Consider the following 19176-nt stretch of genomic DNA (forward strand, 5'->3'; position numbering starts at 1 on the left):
GTCACCGAGGGGTGACCCCCGGGGTGGCTCCTGAGCCTCCCTTGGACACTGGTGCTCGCTCAGCCGTGTCACTCCTTCACTTGACTCATCCAGATTGGAAGGGATGGGGAGGGGAGAGAAGCCTCCTGGCCTTCAATCAGCCTGCCTGGACTGAGATTTGCAGTCCAGGCCTCATGTAAAATTATTGCAGCTTTCCTTCTGCTCCTTCTTCTCTTGGTGCTTTGCTTCAGCATCTCAAATGCTCCCATTTGGGAGCAGGGCTTGTCTCTGGCTGAAGTCGTGCCCCTGGCTGGTATCAGGTGGGGAGAGCTTCAGATTTTGATAAACTCAGTTTTATTATTGCAACAGTAAGAGTTTAATGTTCTTTAAATTCTCTTGGCTCATTAACTCCCATGGTCTTATCTCAAGCCAGGCCAAAGTGGCTGCTGCTGTTGGAGGCAGTGTGGGAGCCCTGCACCCATCCAGGAACATCAGCCAAGGCTCTGGGGGCCCTTCCCACCCAAATTCCCAGCAGGTTCTGGCTTCCCACCCGTTGCCATAGGATGCTGGTACCTAAGTGCTCTGAGGATTTCGGAGGCTGCAGAGGGATGGTGTCCCATGGTGGTGTCCCTTGGCCGCTAAATAAGCAGCTCAATTCTGTTGTGTTAAAAAAAATCAGATAAAAATAAAGCACAGAGTTATTCACACATAGAAAAAAATAGATCTGGTATGTGATGCCTGCCTGCAATGCACTCCAGGAGCTGCAAAGGCACTAGCTGGCACTTTGGGACCAAGGGAAAGCTGTTATTTATAGCTCACTTAATCATTCTCCCAAAGAGTTGGTTTTTTTCCCTTCCCTTTGTAGCATCACAATCCTTTTCCCTTTACCCCTCACCAGCAACATTGCACTGGTTGTCCATGAGCCTCTAAGCAGCACCTTTATCTTGCCTGTTTTTAAAGCAGTTGCAGGGACACGTTCCCAGAAGGGAATTCAATCAGCACTGTACAGCCAGAGATGGATTTGATGGATTTCCCTGTGTCTGTCCCTGTGCTCCATCAGAGGTGGATATTTGTTCCCAAGTGTGGCAGGTCATTTTTCAGGGGTCAGCAGCAGGGATCTCTTAAGGTTATTCCCCAGCTTCCCCCACACCCTTACTTGTTTCTTAAGCCCAAGACCTGGGCGTTTGAAATCCAAAGGCATTTCAGCCTATCAGCAGAGAATAAGCCCACATCCTTACTAATTTATGAGTTACCTGGCATGTCATGAATAACTGATTGATCAGCACCAGGCACTTGGGAGGGTGCAGGGCCCCAAGGGTGTGAGGAGGGAAATAAACCTGGGAGAAGGAGGTGTTGAAGAGCTGGGGTTGCTCTGGTGTCAGCTGTGCTTTGGCAGGTGCCTCTGTGTGTGCAGCTGGGCGCCTGTGTGGCACAGGGGGCTGTGGTGCTGCTGTGACCCCCCAGCAGAGCCTGACCCCGCGTGGCCCTGGCCTGTCTTGCAGCCCAGCACTTCATCGCGGCCACGGCGTGCCAGGAGGCCGACTACGGCTGGATGATCCGGCACTACTGCCTCAAGCAGTTCCAGCTCAGCATGGAGGGCATCGGCCAGCGCCTCTGGTGCGACTGGGATGAGACCGTGGGGTAAGTGAGGTCCCTCTGCTCCTCCCTCTCTCCTGCTCCCCTCTGTGGTTTTGGGCTGTAATGGTGTCGGCACTGGGTCGTGTTTCACACGGGGAAACACTCTGATTTCACTCTGCTGTGCTGCTGCTGCTGCCCTGGCTCTGTCCCTGCCGGGTCCCTAAGGGGCTTCTCCAGCCTGGTCACATGTGGAGGGGGCATGAGGTGGGTTTGGAGGGGAGAGCAGTGGACATTGTCTGCCCAAACTTTGGTGAGATTTTTGGCACTGTCTCCTGTAAGATCCCCACAGACAAATTTGTGCTGGATGAGGTTGGAAACCATCGGAATAGCCAGGCCTGGGGGGTGTTGATCATTGACCAAACACTGGTTGGGGCACGTAGGGGTTTATCCCAGGGGTCAGCACTGTCCTGCTTAACCTCTTCATTAGGGGATTGGTGATGGGACTGGGTGTAACCCCAGCACCTCAGATGACACCAAACTGGGAGGGGTGGGTGACGCAGGGACCTCAGCAAGCTGGGAACCTCCTGAAGCTCAGCAAGGGGAAGGGCAAAGTTCTGCACCTGAGAAGGAACAGCCCCGTGCACCAGGATGTGCCGGGGCTGCCCAGAGACCAACCAGAAAAGGACCTGGGAGTTGTGGTGGGCACCAGAGCCAGGAAAGTGCCCTGGTGGGAAAGCATGGGCACAAACTGAGGCACAGGAGGTCCCCTCTGTACACCAGGAAATGCATTTTCACTGTGAGGGTGACCAAACACTGGCACAGATCTCCCAGGGAGGATGTGGAATCTCCATCCTTGGAGATACTAAAAAACCAGCTGAACATGGTCATGAGCAGCCAGCTGTAGGTGGCCCTGCTTGAGCAGGGGCGTTTGGACAAGGTGAGGTGGATCTCCAGAGGTCATCTCCAGCCTCAGCCATTCTGTGATTAAAGGGGTTTTCAAGGAGCCCAGCCTAAGCAGGGTTTGGAAGTCAGGGTGGGGGCCGTGCCCCACCACACAGCAGTGAAGCTCCAGTAGGAGGAGACCATGGCTCTGCTGCGTGCTGGGAATTGTTGGTTTAAAGAAGAGGCAGATTGGGATTGCCATCACGGGGGCTTCTGGTGCCTCACAGCTTGATGGACATATTTTCCATGAGATTTTGCATCTTTTCTCATCACTCTGGTTCTCCAGACAGTTCAGAACACCTTAACTCAGCGTGAAAACCCCGTAACCCACCGAGATGCCCTCAAACCCTCTCTGTGAGAAAATCCCAAGATGTCCCACCGGAGCTGCTGGCTCAGCCCCTGCTTGCAGAAGTTGTGTGTTGATTTTTCCAGGCAACTAGAGGGAGAGGCTGGAATGGTATGGCATGGCATGGCATGGCAGCCGCCTGCTAAGCCTCCTGTTTGTAATCAGTGTCAGGGAGTCAGCCGTGATTTATGACTTGGGAGCAGCAGAGATGCAGCCTTGCTTCCCTGGTGGAATGCTTGGGAGCATCTGTGTGGGATAAGGAGGGTGATAAGGGAACCCTGCTCAGTGCAGCCCCACCAGGGAGACTGGGGGTGTCACATTATGGGGAATGTGCTGCTCTGCGGGGGTTTGCTGGATTTTTTGGGGAAATTTCTTTGGGTTTGCTTTTATTTTTATTGCAAACAGTGCTTTCTTTGGATTAGCCCTTTCCTGTTTATAATCAGCAGAGCTGAATCTTTTGGTACCACCACGGTGTAAATCTGCTGAGATGGTTTTGATTGAAGTTGAAAGACTGGTCAGGGGTGGCTGTGTGTTGGTGTGAGGGCTTGAGAAAATAACTTCCCTTTTCCCCCCTTCAGCTGACTTTCCATGTTGTGCCATGGCTTTTCCCTGGGAAAATGAAGCAGCGGAACAAAAATGAGCTCATGTGACACCAGTGGGGATGAGGGTCAGCTGGAAACAGGGAGCAGGTAGTGAGTGCTGTGTGCCATGAGTTTTTTGCACAAAAATTAAGAGGTTCTGTGAGATTTTGGTGGTTTCCTGCTTCGTGGCCCTTTCTTCTGTGCCAGATTAAAAGCTACACGTGTGTGTATATCTATCTTTTGGTCAAAGGTTGGACTCCAAGATCTTAAAGGTCTTTTTCAGCCTTAATGGTTCAATGATTCTGTTCTGTGATTCTGAACATACTATTGGGTTTTCCTTCCCCTTGATCCATGACAAAATGGAGGGGAAGAGAAGAAAGTGGAAAGACTGGGAGATTTCTGGTTCTGAGAAGCCTCATCTGGTGCTCAGAAATGCCCAGGGCTGCTGATGTTGCTCCAGCCCTCACCATCTTGTTCTTTATCTCACACGTCCTGTTTGTCTTTTCAATAGCTTCAGCTAAACTCATTACCCTTGAGGCACTTGGAGGAAATGTTGATAAGCTTGCAGGGTTTAATTTGATTGCCTGAGTCCATTTGCTCTGTGCAAACACATGGCTCAAGGTTATTTGAGAGATGACATTCCTCTGATCCTCTCGTGCCTTCAGGACACTGGAAAAATTGGGTAGAAATAGCTCAGTTACTGCACTAAATCAGCTGCAAGGATTTGGGGTTTGGGTGGGCTCGCTCATCATGTTGCTCCCTGGATGTGTTTGGGAATCGCCATCCCTTTTTTGGGGAAAGGGAAGATGTCCCAGCAGGAGCGGGCAGGGAGTGGCATAGCTGGCTGGTCACCCCTCTGGCTTTAGAGGAAGGATTTGTCTTCCACCAGCTGTGAGACAAAGAAATCGAAATAAAGCACCTGCCTAGAGCCTGTTCTCTCCAGATCTTCCCCCAAACCAAGACATTTTGATGCTTGAAACCTGTCTGAAACAAGGAGAAATGTTGAGAGGTTTTACCTCTGTACCACCAGCAGCATCGTGTTTGGAGCTCTTGATTTCCTGGATGCAGCATTTAGCAGGGAAATGCCCCTAAGCTCCATCATTTCCTGCTCAAGTGAGGGTGGCACGATGGGAACATCTGGATAAATGAATTGTCTCAGCAGAGTTTGTAATCGTGGGCCATTTGTCCTATTTATAGGTGGCAGATGCTGCTGCCATCTCGCCCTCAGAGGCATTAGCTGAGCTCTTGCACCGCTGCTCCTGCTGTGTTCTGATGTAAGCGAGGGGTCTCTCTGGAGCAGGAGTGTTTGGTGAGGTCGGGTTGGGCTCTGTGGACAAGCACCAACTCTCAGGGAAGGATTGGCCAACACCCTTCAGCTCTGCTGGCTTTCTTAGTGTTGCTTATTCGGGGAAAGTTGATGGATTTTGATGGGGAGGTTTTTATCGTGGGCCAGGGGAGCTTGTGTGAGCTGTTGCACATTTTGGCTGCCCTGGGATTCAAAAGCCAGACTGCAGCTGCATCCTGCGCTCTTCGGTGTCGAGGGCTCCTCCACTCCGTGGTGGTGGCCGAGCTGCTTTGGCCAGGAGCTCAGCCGTACCTGATGAATTATCCCAAAGATCAGCTTGGCTATTTTGATTCCAGCTCCAGCTTCGTCGGCGTGGTGACTGAGCCAGGGGGATTAGCTGTGGTCTCCCTCAGGGCAGCTATTTCAGGGATGTGGAGGGGTCGGGCTGCCACTGCCCACCCACGAATGCGTCAGCAGGCGCTGATGACTTGTGGATATTTTTCCTGCTCGGTTTTGGCTGGGGGGCTGTGGCCAGGGAAGGGATTTGCAGGAGGGTCTGTGCACAGGGGGATGCTCACGATGCCGAGCGCTGCTGCCACAGCTGCGGGTGTCACTCCAGCCCAGCCAGGCATCTTCATCCCAAATATATCCACCCTCTGTGGCATTCCTGAAAATCTCCATGGAATGCTTTCCCCCGGCCGCGGGCGTCCTGCGGGAAGGAGCTCACCAGGGGGATCGTGCCGCTCTGACAGCTGCAGCCAGGGATGGAGCTGCTCTCCCAGCTGTCAGCACACTCACACTCTGTCTTCAGGTTATTTATCCATTATTTACAGAAAACAGATTGATCCATTCTCTTATTATCTCATTATCTACTTATTTATCTTCAGCTTGCCAGTTCCCTTCTGGATACCCCTTTAGCCTGGCTCCAGGCTCGCCCTGCAGCCTTGCAGAGGAGGAAATCAATGTTTTCTGTTCATCTGCAAAGCAAAAGCGAAGCCTTGTGGTGTTTTCTTTTTTCCCTTCTGAAGCAAGGAATTCAGGGAAGATAGGAAATACCGGGATACTCGTGGTGAAAGAGAGAGCTGTCAATCCTGTGAACCCCAGTCCTAGTGCAGCACCATCCACATCCAAGTGCTGTCAAGGAATAAATGCCAGAGTCAATTCCAGTCTTGGTTGCAGTGGTAAAAAAACCCCAGAGGAATTCCTTAGGATTTATCGCAGTGTAAGCATTCAGATGCCATCAAACCCTAAATCATTCTTTGACTGCTTCCCACCCGTGGCTGAGCCCCATCCCCATCCTGCCTGCAGCCCTTCATCCCCATGTAGTCCATCCACAGCATCCTTTAAACCCAAACCATTTCCATGGTGACAGAGAAAACAACCCTAATTGCAATTCACATTGGGGTAGGGAAAAAATTATTCCAAAGCACAGCGGAGCTTTCCAGGGCCAGGTGTCTGTCTCCCGGCAGTGATGGGATTGTTTGGGAAAACTTGCCCTCTTCCCAGTGCTATCCTAGAGCAGCTGCCTAATACTTTTGTGGAGGACATGATGTTTGGGACATGGAGGCTTGCAAATGAGTGTGGGCTTCTCTGAAAGAAAAAAGCCTGAAACTCTGCGTTTGCTACAGGAGGAATAAGGTTGATTAGGGAAGCCCTCCTGTTGAGTCAGGAGATGCAGAAAGGACCCCCTTGCTTCCTCAATTTCTTGGGATGGTGGCTGGGTGTGGCTGGATCCAATTATTTACTGCATAGCATAGGCAGTTATATATATTGCCCAATTGACACAATTTTGAAGTAAAGCTCTTAAAATGAGCAAAATAATTATTGAGTAGAGATTGATGTTACCCATCCATGTGGGCAAATCCTGACCCCCCTTCTCCATCCATCCTGGAGAGCTTTCACAAAAAGTTCAAGCTGGTTCACCCCCACTTGGGCTGAGCATGCTGCTCCAGCCTTCTCTCCAGAGAGTTTTAACTCTGTGACTGAGGATCATCCCTGCAGCCTCCGAGGCTTGGCTCAGCTTTTCCCTGTTGAGTGTGGTGGGGTGTGTGGGGGGAACATTGCTCTCCTGGCTGTGGGGTGGCAAGGGGAGGGTTGGACAGGAAAACAGCCCTTCCCCCCCACTCCCTGAGGTATTGCACCACCAGCCCAGGCTGAATTCCCTGTGGGACCAGGCTGGTGTGGGGCTAACACAATAATGTGGCTCTGCTCATGAGGAGAGAGAGAACCAGATGTCGTCTTGGAGACACAGTGGGATGAATGTTCACCACGGCTGTGGCAGGGCAGAGCACTCTCAGCCCCAGGCATCAACACTGCTGCTCTCCAGAGGGATCCTGATCCCGTCTGCCAGGGTGTTGTGAGCATCCTGGATCTGATGGGTCTGGTTATCCCTTCCCAGCCAACAGAGCACGTTGGTACCCGCTGCAGTAGCTGGCAAGTGAGTGTGTCAGGAGAAGGTGCCCAGTGCCTTGTGTCTGGGTGCATTTGGGGTGGACAGGAGATGATGGAGTCTCACCGGGCTGTTTGGGATATGGGGCAGCTCAGGACCCCGCCGCCTGCAGGGATGGCCTCAGCTGGTGGGTGACCAAGGGTCTGTGAGATGAAAGTGGAAGAAATGAAAGCACTTGGCCATAGCTGAGAGCTCAGCTTTGCTTTTAGCTGGTCCTTCATAAAAATTGTGATGGTCGAGTGTGCTCTGTGTAAGCAACAGGCAGAAATCGGCTCTTGAAGAGCACCCAGCCTGCCTCTCTCTCAATCAGAAGACTTATTACTGGAGCTGTTCCTGAAAACAGTTTCTTTTCCCTCTGGGAACTTCCCACTCACTCCCTGCTGGGCTGTGGGGCCAGAGGGTGGGAGTGCCCGTGATGTCAGCCTGCTCCTGCTGAGGATGGCATCTGGAGCAGGGAGGCCTTAATGAAAACGGCAAAAATAAAAGGGACGAGAGACTTTGGGTGTGTCAAGTGTGTTAAGCCACCCCACACCCTCCAGTCATAGCCCCATGGCCATGTCCTTGCGTGAGGCTGTGGCTGCCCAGCTCCTGTCCTCGGGTCCATCCTCACGTCTGGAGCTGGCTGAGTGCTGGAACACGGCTGCTGCCTCCCTGCAAAGGGCAGTGAGTTCAGTGAGTCTATCCTTTCATTTGCTGGCACCGTTGGGCTTTGGTTCCTTGCATGTCTTCACATACAGTGATGGGAGCAGTGATTTATCCCCATGGAAGCACGGTTGGAGCCAGGGAAGGGCTAAGCCAGCTGCTCTATGGTCCTTCAGCTTTAAAAATAGCTTTTATTCGCCTGTTAACCCTTTCCCTCTGGTTCCTGAAGAGGCTGCAGCTCCTAAGGATGCTGATGAAAGGGAAATGTAATTTTGCACATTGGAATGCTTGGCAGAAGCTGCTTTTAGCAGCTGCAGGCCCCGTTAATTAAATCTCTGGCTGTGTGGGCACAGCCTGCCCCAAAACCCCAAACCCCAGCTGAGGAGCTGCACAGGGGCTGTGGAGAGTGGCTGGGAAGCTGCTTCTAAAATACTTCTTCCCCCAGGCATGTTTTTAATTGGAGAGCTGGGGTTTGCTTTGCTTTGTTCCTCTAAAATTAGATGTGACTAATTGGGATGGGGGGAGGGAATTGTTATCTATGTGTTTTTTATGCATAGCCAGTTTTAAAGCACGGAGGGTTTACCTGTCATGGTAATATCCAGAGGATGGCTGCATGGCTTGGCACAGGGACAGTGCCTCTGGCTCAGGGCTGCTCCTGGTTTTCCAGGTATTTATAAAAAAAATGGGAAAACGGCCTTGCTGGTCATAGAGGGGTAGGATGGGCTGTGGGCCTGCACAGCTGGTTCCTATGCAACAGTTTTAGGCAATTTAAAGGAGAATTTTAAGTAGATTCAATGTACTTATTCCTGTCCCCCTTTGGGCTGAACTCACACAAGCTGGAGGATGGTGCTCCAAAGGCTGGCTTGGGATGGGTTTCCTGAAGATCTTTGCTTAAAATATGGGTCCAACCTGTGTTTTCTAATAGCACCAGTTAAGCCAGGAAATCCTGCAAAAATTTACACAACCCAAACTCCCCCCCCAAACTTGCTTCTTGTTATTCCTGTAAATATTATTTTTGTTTTCATTTCCTTCTGTAAATGAAACCACCACCACGAACACCACCATGTCATTCCATAAATGAAAACTGCTTTTGGCAGTGGGTGAGCACTTAAAAGTTGCCATCAAAGTGGCAAAACCTGGTGGGAATTTAAAATATCCTGTATCTTCTTACCTCTCTAGGTATAAACTCAAAACCCCATATATTTTTACAGGTTATATATAGATTTTCAAAAACCCACTATATATTTTTATAGGGCTGGGTATAGTTAGCTATAAATAATAAAAAAAAAAAGCTAAAAAATTTAAGAACTCATAACAACTGTAGTAGAGCCTCAAGTTCACACCTCTGTAATAGAAAGTATATATAATATATTGTACAGGGAGGGATATATTATATTGCCCATATATATATATATATATTGCAAATTATGTAGTATTTATGTTGCATTTTATATACACTACCTACAATGTATACAGTATTTTATATTGCATAGGGGGAAGGTGCCGCGGCCGTGTCCGGGCGCTGGTGCCCGGTGCCACCGCGGTGCCACCCGGTGTCCTCCCTGTGTGTGTTGCAGCACTTACGGGGAGCTGACGAACTGCACGGCGCTGATCGCCGAGAGGCTCGACTGCTACTGGCCCAACCGGCTGGTGGACGAGTTCTTCGTGGCCGTGCACAAACAGTACTTCAGGAACTGCTCCCCGTCGGGCCGGGCGCTGCACGACCCCCCGAACGGCGTCCTGTGTCCCTTCATCGTGCTGCCCGTCCTTGTCACCCTGCTGATGACAGCGCTCGTGGTGTGGAGGAGCAAACGCAGCGAGGGCATCGTGTAGGGCCGGCGCGGGCGGCGCAGGGGAGGGACGGGGGGCTCTCCCCTGGAACGTGCCTGGTGGTTGGGAAGAGCCTGCCAGAGGAGCATCACGGAGGGTACCGAGCCCCGGAGGCAGGGACAGCATCGCCACCGCTCCTCCTGCGCGGTACCGCCCGTGTGCCCGGTGGGTTCCAAATAAATGTCATTTTAGCGGGGGCTCTTGGGCAGCACGGGCGGCTGGGGCCGGCGCGGGCTGTCCGGGCAGCGGGGACTCCGCTGCGCTACGGGGAGCGCCGCTCACCCCGCACCGGCACTGCGCACTCTGCTCCGCCTCTCCCAGCCGCTTCCCCCCGGCACCCTGTGCCAAGGAGGAAAAGTTGAAAGGAAAAAAACCCAGCGGGGTGTGGGGAGTCGGAATCCTGCAGCTCCGCAGTGCCAGCGCGGCTGCCACACACGGGAGACCAGTGGGTCTGGGTGCGCCAAAACACCCTCGGCTTCCTCTCTTTGTCTTTCCTTGGGTTTCCCCCCACACCTGGAAAGGCATCTTCTCCCCCAGCCCCCAGCACAAGGACAAGGCTTGCACGGGCTGGCTTTTGCCTGGGAGGTGGGGAACAACGGGGGGAAGTCGGCAGTGGGAGTGGGTGGCACCGGTGGTGCCCTGGGGCTAACAAGGAATGAGAGTAAGGTGCTTTTCCTACCTAAATAAATAAATACATGAATATGTGTGCCTGTCTCTGTGAAGGCTGAGGTCAAGCTCCTCCCTCACTGCTCTTTGTGATGCCAGGGACCCCCAGTAGTGCTGACCCCCACCCCGTGAGCTCTGGGTGGGGCAGGGGGATCCCTAGGGGAGGTCCTGGAGTGGGGTCAGCTCCCGTGCAGGGAGACTGGGCCACACCTGGGATGGGATGGGGACCCCCAACCCTACCCCTGGGCACTGCCATCCCTGACAGCTCTGACACACTCCAGACACCTTCAGTGCCTTGCTGGCTCAGGAAGGGGTTCCCTGGGGACACCCAGCTGCTGTTCACTCCTGACTCTCACATTTCCCAAAAAAACCCCAAAACCTAGTGGGACACCAAGCCCTCTGTCTGGCCCACCCAGCCCGGACTCCCTCTAACCCAAACAAGTCTGTGATCCTGGTAGAAGCAGAGATTAGTTGAATCTTTACAACTATACATAAAAATGCATATAAACAAACATATATGTTTATGTAAATATATAAACGCCCCATCTCCTCATGTTCAGGAAAAATGCAGTTTATTTTCCTGGACTGTGAGGTGGTGAGATTTTCTAGAATCCCCCCCCTCCCCATGTCCTGGATGAGCACAAACCAATGCTCCGACCTTCATGTACAGTATTTAACAGTGTCCAAACTTTATTATTCTGCTTATCTCCTCCAGGCAAGCAACACCACAGGAAAGGGGTTAAACAGGATTGTTCTGGGAGGCAGGGACGGCTTTGATGGCTGCAGCTCTGCACTCACAGGGCTGCTGGTACCCTGACACAGCTTTGCCTGGCTCACCTGAGCAGCACCCTGGCTTTGGTCTGCCCTGGGCACAGCAGCAGCAGCTTCCTGGCATGAGTGGGGAGCCATGCATGGTGACAGCCCAAGAAACGGGGACTGTGACCCCCTCTCCTGCAGGATGGAATGTGCTAACAATACCAGGGTGCCTCTACAGTAAGGAGCACTTTGTTACAGCAACCTGCTTCAGAGGTTTCAGCTCAAGAGAATCCTCCTGATGCTGTAAGCAAAATCTGGATTTCCCAACCTTTGTGTGTTTTACTCCTTACCTTTGCTGTGAGGTTTTGGCAGCAAAGATCTCTCACTGTAGTTGCCTGCTTAAAATAGTGGGCTGATCCATGTTTCCTTGTGAATATTATCTGCAGGTGAAGCTCTCCTCCTGCATGCCAATCCCTGCATTTCACCTCCCTGCTTTCCCAGACCTCCAGCTACAGGAGGTTGTGAAGCTGTAAAGGAAAAGGCACAGGGAAAACTCAAGTTTCGTGCTTACAGTTTGCACCCCAGCTCTGCCATGCATGGAGATTGTTTTAATTTCCTCCAGTGTCTGCAGCAGCAGAGGAACACCAGGAAAGAATAAAGGGGGGCTAAAACCCAACAGTCAATGCCCGAGTGTCACACACACTTGCTCTGCATGAAACCACACAAACATTTATTTCTCTGGTTTGTAAAAGCTCGGGTGGGGTCCATCAGCTCCTCTGTGTGATCCCAATGCTGGCAGGTGTGCAGGGAGCTCTGAAGCCACTCCTGAGGTACGTGCTGCTCTCCTCTGCAGGCTCTCTGCTCACACAGCGCCATCCAGCTCCTTATAGAAAAGGCAATTGCAGCATCACATCCTTCCAAATCAAGAGAAAGCCAAGTGTGCACCGTGTGTGGCAGGAGAGGTGTTGTGGTTCCCAGCTGTGCCATTCCCTTTCACCACAGGGATCTGGAGAACACAATTAGGGGCTCTCCAGGTAACAGTGCCTAAATTTACCTTCATCCGATCAAACAGCATCTGATGCTCCTTCACCACATCCAGACTGGAAAGCTGAAGGCAGATTTCTTAAGAAAAAAATCTTCCTTTCATTACTTTTTTCACAGAAATATATAATATATAATATATATATATATATAATTTTACTAATACTAAACATGTACTTAAGTTACGTATTAGCCTGTATTTCTTTTAACTACTTCACACAATGAATAGAAACAAAAAACAAAAATACTGTAGCCCAAACAGGGCCTGAAATTAACAATGTAAAAATTCCAAACTGTGACAAAAACATACTTACATTAAATAGCATCTAGAATTTCAATACCAGAAGTAGAATCTCATTTTGCACTTCTACTCTGGCAAGCTCTAAGCCTCAGCTGAGTGACTCTTGGAAAAAGCTCATATTGTTTCTGTTCATCAAAGGCAACAGTTTTGTGATTTGGTTCACAGGAGACCATTTATTGCCAACTCGAAGTGTTCCAAAACACGCCACCTTTTCTGTTTGGGTAGTTTGGGTTTGGTTTTTTTCCCTTCCCCCCTCCAGATTAGGCAAGAGTTAGGAAAAAAAAAAAAAAAAAAAGTGTAATTACAATTTCAATAGTGATTTCTTTTAACTTCTCAAGCATATCTCAGCAACAGGATATACAGTACAGTTCAGAAGAGTAAACATTTGTAAAAGGAAGCAGACAACTTTTTCAACCAACAGACACAATTTCTTGCTGTATTTATGCTGAACTCTCCTTTGAACATGGACAGATTATGAAGTTAGTTTTCTTCTTCAGTACAACATGGACACAGGACTGGTACAATCCGGGCTGGTTTGGTTGCTGTTGCAGTTAAGGACAACTCTAGAGTGGAGCCGTGGTCCTGCCATCCATCCCCCTTCATCATCTCGCGTAGCGCTTAATGTAATCTTCAACTTTATTCCGAAAGTCCTCCTAGGGGCAAGCACAGGCACAGTTACCCCGGGCACGGCAGGGATGGGCTCATGGGAATGTGCTGCTGGATCCCCACACTGGCACTGGCAAGCTCCCAGCACGGGAAAGGCCCACGGCTCTCCCTCAGGGCCCTGAATCCTTACAAAGAGTGCTCCACTGGGGCATGAAGGGGGAAAACAGCCAGCAGCAGCTACCAGCTGAGGTACACACAGACCACCTGACTATTCCATAACCTCTGTATCCAGGGAAAAACACCCAGGTCTGGCAGTTTGTGCTTAGAAAGCACAGAGATGCCGAGTAAGAGAAATTCTGACATTGTGTGATCCCCGTGCAAGCTGGGATGTCAGGAAGACACCACATTCCTGGCATGTTATTCCGAGCCTGAAGCTTACAGCTTGGTATTAAATATGTTCCACCCAAACACACTGAGGGGCCTGTGCTCCAGAGTGCATTCTGCTGGATTTCCAGCTCCCGCTTTTGTGTGCTGCTGGAATATAAAGCAGGAAAACCTGGGAAATTTATATACTCACATCTGTTAAAAAAAAATCAAACAACTAAAAAACAACTCATGCAACAGATGAGGAGGTTTTGAACATTGTCCTGGCACCCTGGAGCTGCCTGGAGAGCATAGGCCACAGAAGCACTGAAATCCTCTGCCAAGGCTCTGCTTTTACTAGGAAGGGCACAAAATCCCACTGCCATGACCTGTGGGATCACAACAAGGCACAGTCCTGCTTCAAACAATGTCACTTGTCAGCTCCAGGTTTGCCAATGTATAAAACGATGCCTCTCAAACACATCCCAAGTGTTTTGGTACAGACCACCCAGAGCTGGACATCACATCACACCAGGAAGGAGCACCAACAGGACCTTTTTGCCTCAGTCAGCCTTGGAACACATCAGTATTTCCCTGGCTCCAACACCACGTTTCAAACACTTAAGATCAGCTCCCCTTATGATAGTTTTGTTTTCTGCTGCTTAGTTTTTCTACCAGTGGAAGGATAAAGGTTATCCCATGGTTAAAATGCAGAAGGATCAAAGAAAACCTATGATCCATCAGAAACACAGACTGTGATTTCACTTCTCAGCTGATCAAGTGCATCACACGTGTCCATAACTATGTGCAAAGTGCCTGGAATCTCAAAGTAGTTTAAAACACAGTTTAAGGCCAGAAATATCCTATTATAAATATGGGTGCAGAAATCCCACTCCTCCTTAGGAACAGGCTGCCTGCTCCACTTGGGTGAAAGAGCAGCTGTTTTGGTCTAATACGGCAATTGCTAAAGGCAATATTGTGTGTAGTGACGTTCCCACTCTGTTGCAAGCACACCCCTTTCCACACTCATCCCACTGTGTGTTGTGTTAAAAAACTAGCACTCCAAAGCTAAAGCCATCTTCAGCTGAAATAAAATTTCCAAACCCAGGCAATTCTGATCCATAGATGGAGGTTTTGATAGCTGTGGTGAAAACTGAATTCACTGAGGGCTGGTTGCACATTGTTTCCTACTCCTGTGTTCCTCCAAAAGATGGATGAATAAAAGGAACTGAGCACACAACTGCACCTTCCCTGTGTGTAACAACATCCACGAGCAGGGCAGTGCAGACAGCTCAGAGCACCCTCTGCTTTTCCCTCTGTCCCTTTACGAGTTATTACACAGGAAAATGGGCTCCCAGCAGTGACTGAAGAGAAGCAAGACCTCAGGAAGGAAGGAAGGCTCCAGAAAGTCACAGTGTCACTCAGCAGCCAGGGCTGAAGGACCTGATGGTGTTGGCAGGAACACATTCACAGGGTACTCGCTGGTGTGAAGCTGGCTGTGAACAGGAGGGGCTTGTCCCAGAGCTGCAATATTCCATCCTCACATGCCATATGGCTGAGCACTTCCTGATTAACAGGGGGCACTTCTCTCTGGGCACAGCTGCTTATGTGCAACACTGAATAATCAGAAGCACAAAAATTCAGCACAGCAGGACGTACCCTGCATTATAAAGAGGCACAGGCAAAATCCTGTTAGGAATGCTAAGGGAAAGAAGGATTCATAACATCCCTTCAAGGACGTAACATATCCCACAGAAATTGTCCTCTGTATTTAAACAAAGATGTTTTGTTTGTACAGAGAGGTTTAATAAATAACCTTTACAGAAATAAACAGGACAAGGGGCAATGATTTTAAATGGACAGAGAGAAGGTTTAAATGAGATATTGGGAAGGAATTGTTCCCTGTGAGGGGGGGGGGGAAGCCCTGGCACAGGTTGCCCAGAGAAGCTGTGGCTGCCCCAGGATCTCTGGAAGTGTCCAAGGCCAGGTTGGATGGGGCTTGGAGCAGCCTGGGATCGTGGAAGGGGTCCCTACCCATGGCAGGGGGTGGGATGAGATGGGCTTTAAGGTCTCTTCCAACCCAAACCATTCTGGGATTCTGTGATTACACTGAAAAACACCTGGGACAAGATCTACAGAGCCCCAGACTCCAAAAGAGAATTCCATTCTACCCTTTCTAAAAGCATGTGGAAACACACACTCAAGAACTAGGCACTGTATCAAAAACTGGGGTTTGACCTGATTTGGCAGCTCTGGGAGATAAGACTTTATTTTTCAACTGTTAATACTGCACCAAGTTATGCTTATTAACTGCTTGTCTTTTATTAAGCTTTTAATTTGTGACCCGAAGATTTGTTCAGTTATCCAAAGCAAACACAATACTTTGGTGACAGCTACCAGAGAAGTTTGGAAAAGTTCTGATGGAAACTTTCTCTCAGGAATCTTTTTTATTTATTTAAAACTATGTGTAAGAATTACCCAATAATAGTAATAAAATTTAAAAAAACCCACACAACCAAACAAACCCCCAACCAACCAAAAAAAAAAACAACCCAAAAATAAAACCCAAAACAGATTTAGCTCATTTATTTTCCTTCATACACCCACTACAGGTACTTCACAGCCTGCACTATTTGGCCAGTCCCTGCAGGAAAATGTGCTGTTTAACACATCTGTCTCTTCATTGTGACTACAACCACCCAGCTAACTGTGACCAACCCTTTCTGATCCACCTTCGCATCCTTTAGACCTACAATCCTGTAAAATTCAAATGGAGACAGAAAAAGATCACAGAAATAATCAATTGCTCCTGCCCTTCCCTCTTTTGAGCTAATAGTAGTATTTTTTTTTAAGCTGCTCTATTTTAACAGAACACTATCTGAATCCAACATTTATTACAAAGGTTAAATTCCAAACAACTTCTGTTAGGACCTGACTTGTGGTTTCAAAGCGATTAGGGAAGGGGACTTCTGAGCACCAGTAAAATGGCATTCATTACTCAGCTCAGCCAAGGCTTTAGGATATAATAACCAGGTATATTTACCTATTAGCCCTATGAATTATACTGAAAGCCACCATTTCTTTCTTTTCTCCCTTGCAGAAAATAGTAAGTATTCACAGCCATCAACCCCCACACATCTCCTCCCATTTAAAAAGGAGCTGAATGAAACCTCTGAGCAGTACAAAAAATCTCAAGTATGAGGTGGTTTTTTACAATTCATGTTCCTGCCTTGCTCTCATTTCCCTGTCATTGTTTTATTTAGCTCAGTCTCTACATGATGTGAAGAGTTTTCCAAGCTCTGTAATTAAATTTTAGTTCTCTGAAGAAAGAAGAGTGGGGGGTGAAAAACCTACACAAAAGTATCTCCCACAAGCTCCCTGCTTAGCAGGTGCAGTCAAATTTCGATGTCGATTTTCATGGCCTCTAATCCCTACTTCAGATTTTAAAATTCTTCTAGACACCAAGCAATTGTGATTTTGCAAAATGATGAGGAAATGCTTTAGCAGATTTCTTAGTAGCCAAGTCCTAAGGGGGGAAAAAAAGGTGAAATTTTTACTGCAGGGAAAAAAAAACCAACCAAAGCCAAAACACAGCACTGAAGCTATTTGGAAAATAGCAGCGCTGTGGGGAAGAAGAGGAACACTAAGGTTTGGACATTGTTTTTGAAATATCTGCACACAGAGGTAGGTTACAGAACTGGTGTGAGAAGCAGTGACCTGCCTGCCAGGACAGAGAGAAGCTGAAGATACCTTCACAGATACAGAGGCACAGCAATTCATTACCACACTGAACACATTTGCACAGCCATTTGTTTGAGATTTCACATCTGAAGCAGGAACCATTTCCCTCATGCTTCCACAAATTTTCTGCTGTTTGCCAGCAGCGAAAGATAAAGGAAGAGAAGCACTCTCTGAAGTTCCTAGAAGAGGAACAGGCTATGGATTTAGAGGGCAGGGATAAATACACCTAAATCCTGTTTGTGCAAAGGCAAGAGAATTGAGCCAGATGGAGAGAGCAAAGTGGCTTCCCAAAGAAAATTGTGCCCTGGATCAAATGCAGTGTGAGTCCAAATCCAACCCTGGGCTGGAGGGAGACAGTGGAGGCCTGGTAAATCCTCTGGTGCCAAAGGACTTGGGATTTGCCCAGACTGTCACAGATCTCTTACTGCCATTTATGATTTCACCTGGGTTGCTGAAAACACAGAAAACTTCCTGGGAGCTGCTAAACCAGGGAGAAGAGACTCCCTGGCCACTCAGTGCCTGAGGTCAGGAGCTGGTCTCCTCGTGCTCCTGCAAGGCTCCTGAGGCTCACCCAGGCACAGTGACCACCTGGCCAGCAGTGGGAAAGGGTTACAGAAAAGCCCTTCAGGAAAATTACCTGAATTATCCCAATTACTTGGAGGTTGACATCCTCTGAGCTGCAAACACACTTCCACCCATGAGGATGCCACTCATTCCCAAGAGAGGTTATGTCCTTGGGATCAGAGATCTTAATGGATAAATTACAAGCACAGAGGAAATGGGAGCTGCCTGAGTCTGGCCAGAGGGTTTTGCAAGTCATGCTCTACTCAAGGCAAATGATGTTCAAACTAACCTGACCGGGCAGGTGAGGCACGTGGGGAATGCAGCTCCAAGAGCTCAGACTCACTGTTGACACAGAACAACTCTGCCATATGTTCCCTTTCAAAAGCCATGGATGTTTCTGATGGATGCAAAGCAAAAGCTTTCCTTTCAAGCCACTTAGTTGCCTAAAGCACCTAAAACAAAAGCTTTAAAACATCTGCATTTCTTCCACATTACCTCAGCAAATCAAACCATCTGCAAAAGCTTAATCATATCTGGTGAACCTGAGAAAGGCTCCATCCATAATCAAAGTGTTACGGAAGATGGGTAATGGTTTCTATAAATACTTGCAGCATTAGAAAAGTAATGTTTTTCCTATTTACATCTGTTAGCACAATTAGCAGCTGTGCTGTTGCTCATTTGCACATGCCATTTAATGTACTTTGTGCTTGCTGGGAAAAGCCTTCAAAGGCTGTAACAAGGACAGAGAGCATAAAATGGGGAAGCAATCCAAGAAAAACCCCAGTGCAGCTCTGTAAATGCACAAATGCTGCAGAAAAACAAAGACGTATTCTACCATGGCTGCCACGGTTTCAGTGAGAACAACAAACACCAAACAGGGTGGTTGGGGGTGCAGAGGAAGTGAAGGATTTACTGCAATAAATATGGAGATAAATAAATGCAATGACTCACAGGGAGAATTGTTATGAAAAGATGTTTTTGGTCTGCGATGGAACTGTTGTTCTTAATAAGCCATTAAGCTGTAATCAGAGAGTAATAAAAACCCCACAACAAAAATTAAATGGCTTCCAAAAAAAACCACATCAAGCTTGAAAGCCTTTTGGGGCTACATTCTTTTCCAGTGTGGTAAAAGCTTGGAAAGCTGAGGTTAGCCAAAGGTGAAGATCTACTTCAGTTCTTCAGATACACCTTGTGGGTGCATTTAATTAAAACAATTCTTCAGTGTTTTGTAACCCCTTCAGAAGAAATCAGGCAAGAGATACTTGATTCAGCAGCCAGGAATAAATGTGAGTTTCTTATTTTACCTGAAGAGGGTTAAAAGCACCTTCTGAAAGTCACACTTTCATCACTGCAGTTTTGTATTGTTATAAATAAAAAGCAGTGTTCTCACAAATGTTTGGAAACAGCTACCTTCCATCAGGACGAGAGATTTCAGGATGTCAGGGGCTGGTGCAGGGCTATCAATTTAAACAAGGGGATGGGATTAAGTGGAAAACCTCACATTAG

General features: G+C 48.6%; 2 protein-coding genes across 3 annotated transcripts in view; one reads left to right on the forward strand and one right to left on the reverse strand.

Moving 5' to 3' along the window:
• LOC121668002 overlaps positions 1-12671 on the forward strand; it is a 32308-nt gene extending 19637 nt beyond the window's left edge. Inside the window, exons 15-16 of the mRNA XM_042035353.1 lie at positions 1482-1620; positions 9380-12671. Coding sequence (XP_041891287.1) covers positions 1482-1620; positions 9380-9635 — 395 coding nt within the window. The 3' untranslated portion in view covers positions 9636-12671. The remainder of the gene's footprint in view (positions 1-1481; positions 1621-9379) is intronic.
• The window catches only part of UBE2F (ubiquitin conjugating enzyme E2 F (putative)), a 55460-nt gene continuing 48833 nt past the window's right edge, over positions 12550-19176 (reverse strand). For both annotated transcript variants that reach the window (XM_042035308.1, XM_042035307.1), the window contains one exon: positions 12550-13049. In XM_042035308.1, the coding sequence (XP_041891242.1) occupies positions 12999-13049 (51 nt within the window). In that variant the 3' untranslated portion in view covers positions 12550-12998. The remainder of the gene's footprint in view (positions 13050-19176) is intronic.

This window comes from Corvus kubaryi, unplaced genomic scaffold (genome assembly GCF_017639235.1).
Source record: "Corvus kubaryi isolate FWS band 111438036 unplaced genomic scaffold, C.kubaryi_AGA036_p1.0 37383, whole genome shotgun sequence".
NCBI classification, from domain to species: domain Eukaryota; kingdom Metazoa; phylum Chordata; class Aves; order Passeriformes; family Corvidae; genus Corvus; species Corvus kubaryi.